This window comes from Pogoniulus pusillus, chromosome 27 (genome assembly GCF_015220805.1).
Source record: "Pogoniulus pusillus isolate bPogPus1 chromosome 27, bPogPus1.pri, whole genome shotgun sequence".
Taxonomy (NCBI): Eukaryota; Metazoa; Chordata; class Aves; order Piciformes; family Lybiidae; genus Pogoniulus; species Pogoniulus pusillus.
In genome coordinates this window covers 2,565,539-2,571,538 of record NC_087290.1, presented here as the reverse complement: position 1 = coordinate 2,571,538, position 6,000 = coordinate 2,565,539, and the positions used below count along the sequence as shown (strand labels likewise).

At 55.4% G+C, this 6,000-nt stretch overlaps 1 protein-coding gene across 2 annotated transcripts in view; it reads right to left on the bottom strand.

Moving 5' to 3' along the window:
* The window catches only part of RFFL (ring finger and FYVE like domain containing E3 ubiquitin protein ligase), a 46,437-nt gene that overhangs the window by 6,879 nt on the left and 33,558 nt on the right, over nucleotides 1-6,000 (bottom strand). For both annotated transcript variants that reach the window (XM_064166750.1, XM_064166751.1), the window contains 3 exons: nucleotides 5,030-5,428; nucleotides 2,189-2,272; nucleotides 1,312-1,519 (listed from right to left, as the gene is read on the bottom strand). In XM_064166750.1, the coding sequence (XP_064022820.1) occupies nucleotides 1,312-1,519; nucleotides 2,189-2,272; nucleotides 5,030-5,428 (691 nt within the window). The remainder of the gene's footprint in view (nucleotides 1-1,311; nucleotides 1,520-2,188; nucleotides 2,273-5,029; nucleotides 5,429-6,000) is intronic.

The window sequence follows — 6,000 nt, the reverse complement described above, 5'->3', positions numbered from 1 at the left end:
CCAAGGCAGAGACATTCTCTGTGCCCTTCTGTCACACCACCACTCCCCATCCTGCACTGTGCAGGCCCAGGCAGGCTCAGGAGGAATGCTCTGGTGATCCAGAGGGCAGAGTCAACCCACAGCCAACCACAGCTCAGCCGTGGGAGCCACTGTCACTGTGCAGTGCCTGGCTGCTTGGTGCTGGCATTTCCCTGCTGGCTGTGCCAGTTGCCCTGAGTCAGGAGATCAGAGCTGACCCCAGTGCCTCCAGTCATCACCCAGAGTCCCATCTCAGCTGCTTTGTCCTCAGTGCAGTGATCTGCCACAGGCACACAGAGCCCCAGGTCTTTTGCAGCTACTACAGGGAAGCTGCTCTCCAGAGCTCCCGCAAGGCTCTGCTTCTGCTCCTCTCCAGTGCTCCCACAACTCTCTGCTGCTCTCCAAAGCTACCCTAAAGCTCTGCTCTTCTCCAGAGTTCCCACAAGGCTCTGATCCTGCACCTCTCCAGAGTTACCTCAAGGATCTGCTCCTCTCCAGTTACCCCAAGGCTCTGGTCCTGCTCCTCTGCAGAGCTCCCACAACTCTCTGGTCCTCTCCAGAGCTACCTTAAGGTTCTGTTCCTGCTCCTCTCCAGAGCTCCCACAAGACTCATCTCAAAGGAGTATCACAGTATCATCAGGGTTGGAAGAGACCTCACAGATCATCAAGTCCAACCCTTTAGCACAGAGCTCAAGGCCAGACCATGGCACCAAGTGCCACGTCCAGTCCTGCCTTGAACAGCTCCAGGGACGGCGACTCCACCACCTCCCCGGGCAGCCCATTCCAGTGTCCAATGACTCTCAGGGAAGAACTTTCTCCTCACCTCCAGCTTAAATCTCCCCTGGTGCAGCCTGAGGCTGTGTCCTCTCGTTCTGGTGCTGGCCACCTGAGAGAAGAGAGCAACCTCCTCCTGGCCACAACCTCCCCTCAGGTAGTTGCAGACAGCAATGAGGTCTCCCCTGAGCCTCCTCTTCTCCAGGCTAACCAATCCCAGCTCCCTCAGCCTCTCCTCGTAGGGCTGTGCTCAAGGCCTCTCCCCAGCCTCGTTGCCCTTCTCTGGACACGCTCAAGCATCTCAATGTCCCTCCTAAACTGGGGGGCCCAGAACTGAACACAGTACTCAAGGTGTGGTCTAACCAGTGCAGAGTAGAGGTGGTGGTGAAGAGAGCTCAGCTACTTCCCCTCTATGGTCTGTAACACTCCCTGCTTTCTCCTCGCTCCCACGCAACAGAGCCTTTCCTCCTGCAGCCGTCCCCAGGAAAGGCAGAGAAGCAGCAGGGTTGATTTCCTCACCCAGGTGCTGCAGGTCTTTCTCTTTGTACAGCCTGGTCACCCTCTCCAGCAGCTCCCACTTTTCACAGCAGCCTTTGTAGTTGACAAAGTTGCGAGCCAGGATCTCCTTCAGCTGCCGCACAGAGAGCGCATTGATGTCTCCGATGCTGCTCAGGTCAGACAGAGAGGCCTTCCTGCCCTGCACCAGGTTGTCTTCTGAGTCAGTCGACTGGAAGAGAACAAAGATGGAATCATTCTGGCCCTCAGCACCTGCAAGTGCAATTTTGGTCAGCTGTGCAGCAGCAGGAACTCGTGTTTGTAACTGGCTACCTTGTGAATCTCTCCAGCCCTCAGAAACAGGAGCCCTAGGCTGGAGATGACCAGTTCCCACCAGCACAGTGCCCAGGTGGCACCAGCTTTGCAACATGTGGAAGACAAGACCCAATAGTGGCTTTGCAGCACCTAAAGAGGGCTACAAGAAGGCTAGAGAGAGACCTCCTGCAATGGTAGGATGAGGGCAATGGCTGCAAACAACAGCAGAGCAGATTTAGATCGGGCGTTAGGAACACCATGAGGGTGGTGGAAGACTGCAGCAGGTTGCTCAGGGAGGTGGTTGAGGCCCCATCCCTGGAGATATTCAAAAGTGAGGCTCAACAGGGCTCTGGGCAACTTGATACAGTTGAAAATGTCCCTGCTGACTGCAGAAGGAGTTGGACTGGATGAGTTTCAGAGGACACTTCCAACCCAGCCCATGGAAAGCACACAGGGGGTGTCTGGGCCTGCTGCTGGTCAGTCTGAACCACTGCTCAGCCACCCACCTCTGCACTAATGACCCTGTGGCAGCAAACAGCCCAGAACACCTGGTTCTCAAAGTCATCCCCTGCCAGGACACACCAACCTGTGCCTCCTCCTCTGCTGGTGCTTCTGCTGCACTCTCAACTCCTGTCAGCCCCAGGTGGCTCGGAGGCACGAAGCCATTCTCCTGGAAGAGGAAACAAAGCTTTCACCACCAGCACCTCTGCCTGTCCCACGGGAAGGAGCTGGGTGCTTCAGCAGGGCTGCAGCATCCCTGCAAACAACCTTCACACGAGTGGAGCATTTGACACTGAAGTGCACCACCCAACCCCTTAAAGCCTTGCTGCATTTAAACCCTAAGTGCTTGGGCAGGTAGATCCCACATGCTGCTCCTGCAAGGACACCAAATGCACACAGGGCACAGCTCAGCAACCCCTCCTGGGCTGCTGAGGAGACCAAATGCACACAGGGTACAGCTCAGCAACCCCTTCTGAGCTGCTGAGGACACCAAAAGCACACAGGGCACAGCTCAGCAATCCCTCCATGAGCTGCTGAGGAGAACAAATGCATACAGGGCACAGCTCAGCAGCCCTTCACTGCCACATGTCACTGTGGCAGTGCTATGATGTGGCATCAGCTGTTGACACCACACTGGCTCTTGGTGTGGATGAGATCCCCTCAGTAAGACAGCTCAGACTTTACAGGACACCTTCAAATTAATCACACAAAACCATCTCCTTGAGTGGGTTCTGGACAGGACACAGAGGAGACATTAGGCTAGAGGACAGCAGCAGCAAAGCTGAAGAATGAGCAGGTCCAGGTGCTCTGAGCCCTTCATTGACACAAAGGAACTGCAGTGTAACTCTCACCAGCTTGCCCTCAGCAGCTCTCTGTGGTTTCCCTGCCTGAAATGGGCACTGTAACCTTAGCAGCCTCCTTATCTAGGGGGTGGCTCCTTAATATTGACAAAGCAGAGAAGGTAACAACAATGATGAAAGAGGCTGAGCTGCAGCAGGATGTCACAGGAGGAGGGGGCAAGCAGCTGACAAACAGTGTGAGGCAGGAAGGGAAGACCTCAGAGCTAAATTTGCTGCTGAAAACTGCAACAGCAACACCCAGAACAGCAGAGAATGAAGAGGCCTTTTAATGATTTCTAAGCACCTCCTCTTGTACTCACTCCAGCTGCTGAGGAAGCTGCTGAGGATGCAGAAGGGACCTACACTTTCCCAGCTCTGGCCCAGAGGGAAGTGAACACACCTATTAACGGCACCAGGAGCAGATGTCAAGCACTGAGTAAACCTCCCACAGCAGATAGCAGAGAGAGAAGCAAAGGAAAGTCAATAAGAACAATGAAGCTCAAATAGCCCTGACAAGGTTCACCAGACAGGGGGGACTCAGCAAGAGACTCAGCTCTGTTGATCTGCCTATTGACCTGAGAGCAGGAGGCACCAAAAGCCTCACTTGTGTCCCAGGCATCTTTCTCCTCAGTTTCTGTTCCAAACTTGCTTTCAGCTGTGCTTGTTGCCTTGCACAGGCATTGAGGGACACCAACAACTCCTGCACACAATCACAGCCTGGTGGAGATCATCCAGACAACCTCTCTGGGCAGCCTGCTCCAGGCCTCCAGCACCCTCACAACAAACAACTTGCTCCTTCTCTTCACATTCAACCTCCTGTCTGCCACTTTGTGCCCCTTGCTGCCCCTTGGCCTGTCCCTGGGCGCCACTGACAAGAGTCTGGCCACAGCCTCTTGCCCCCCACAGCTCCTTTAGCTCTTACTGAGCATTGCTCAGATGCCCTCTGGGGCTGCTCTTCTGCAGGCTCTCAGCCCCAGGGCTCTCAGCCTTTGCTCCTCACAGAGCTGCCCCAGGCCCCTCAGCAGCTCTGCAGCCTCCCCTGGACTCTCTCCAGCTCTTCCCTGGCTCTCTGCAACTGAGGAGCCCAGAACCGGACCCAGCACACCAAATATGGCCTCCCTAGGACAGAGTAGAGGAGAAGAAGAACCTCCCTTGCCCTGCTGCCCACGTTCTTCTTCATGCCCCCCAGGACACCATTTGCCTTCCTGTCCCCCAGGGCACATTGCTGCCCCATGGGCACTTGCTGTCCCCCTGCACTACCAGCTCCTTCTCCTTGCAGCTGCTTCCCAGCAGGTCCCCCCTCAGCTGTCCTGCTGCAGGAGGTTGTTCCTGTCCAGGGCCAGGACCTTGCAGTTGCCCTTGGTGAGCTTCATGAGGTTCCCTCTGCCCAGCTCTGCAGCCTGCCCAGGTCTGGCTGAATGGCAGCACAGCCTGAGGGCTGTCAGACACTGCTCCCAGTTTGGCACCAGCAGCAAACTACTCTGTGCCTTCATCCTGGTGACTGATGATGCTGAACATGACTGCACTCAGTAGTATCCTTGGGGAACACCATGAGCTACAGCTACACACCACTGCCAGAAGTTTGTCATCATCAACACAAGCTAAATCCAGGAGGCAGAACAGACAATACCAGAGGAACCACTCACAGGAGTATCTAGTGGCAAGGGCAAGCAGAGCACCACAGAAGACAGCTCACAACAGTGATGCTGTTTCCCAAGTGAACTTCAGTGTGTTCAGCACTGCTCACCAAACCAAATTCCACCAGTGCAGGCAGGAAACACACAGCAAAGCTGGTGACAGCAAGTCACAGTGTCACACAGCACAGCAGTGCAGTCACTCAGCTCACTTCTCCAGCTGTTCTGTAGGGAAGTGTGAGGTCCTCACTCCAAAGTGCAAACCAAGTCTGAGCAGAGCCTGTCTGAAGTGTTCTGTCTCCTGCTCTGACCAGAAGCCCTCTCTACTTTGTAAGCAGATAAAATCCTCCTGGCACATGATCTACTTGGGAGACCTTGTGCCAAGCCTTAGTAGTTGCTGCAAAACTAGAGATGAGTGAAGCTGGAGAAGCCACCTCTGGCTGGAAGCTGTACCTGTTCCTGAGCTGCTGAACTCGAGCTGGGATCTGCAGTCTCTGGAGATGCACCATGTGAGGTAGGAGAGGCTGTGCTGGTGGGTGGGAGAATCACAAAGCCCTGCTGTGCAGAGGTGCTGCTAGGGAAGGGATGGGTTCTTAGCTGCTCCTCCTGGGTGATGACAGGCTGCAGGCCCAGGATGAGGAGCACCAGGTCCTCCTTCTCGCGGCACAGCTCCGTGGAGATCTCCCGCAGAGCCAGGTAGTCTCTCAGCTCCTTTACTTTCATCCTCAGCAGCTCCTCCCGCTGGAACGCTGTGGCTCGGAAACGCTGGCAGAGGTGGCACAGCAGAGGGCCACCTTCGGGCTGGCTTGAGCAGGACGTACAGAAGTTCTTCTTGCAGTCCAAGCAGATGTGCTGGGAAAGGCAAGGGAAGAGAATGAAACTGATCCACCTGCAGCAGAGGTGGTGCTCCCCTTGCAGTGCTCCTCTGACATCCAGAAGCCAAAGTCAGCAGCAGCCTCTGCTAAAGCAGAATCAAAACCTACTCGTTCATTGAGTGCCAGGAGTGCTGCAGAACCACAGAACTGATCTGGTTGGAAGAGACTTCAAAGCTCAGCCAGTCCAACCCCTGGCCCAGCACTGAAGGGGAACCACTAAAAGGTCTCCCTAAGCACCAAGTCCACAGGCTGCTTGAACGCCTCCAGCGATGGCGACTGCAGCACTGCCCTGGGCAGCCTGTGCCAACCTCTGAGAACCCTTTCAGTGAAGAAGTATTTCCTAATGTCCATCCTGAACCTCCCCTGGTGCAGCTTGGAGCCATTTCCTCTGATCCTGTAACTTGCCATCAAGGAGCAGAGGCTGCCCCTTCCTCACTCCAGCCTCCCTTCATTCTCTCTGCCAACAGCTTCCTCCTAACATCCAGCCTAGACCTGCCCTGGCACAGCTCCAGGATGTGTCCCCTTCTTCTGCTGCTGGCTGCCTGGCAG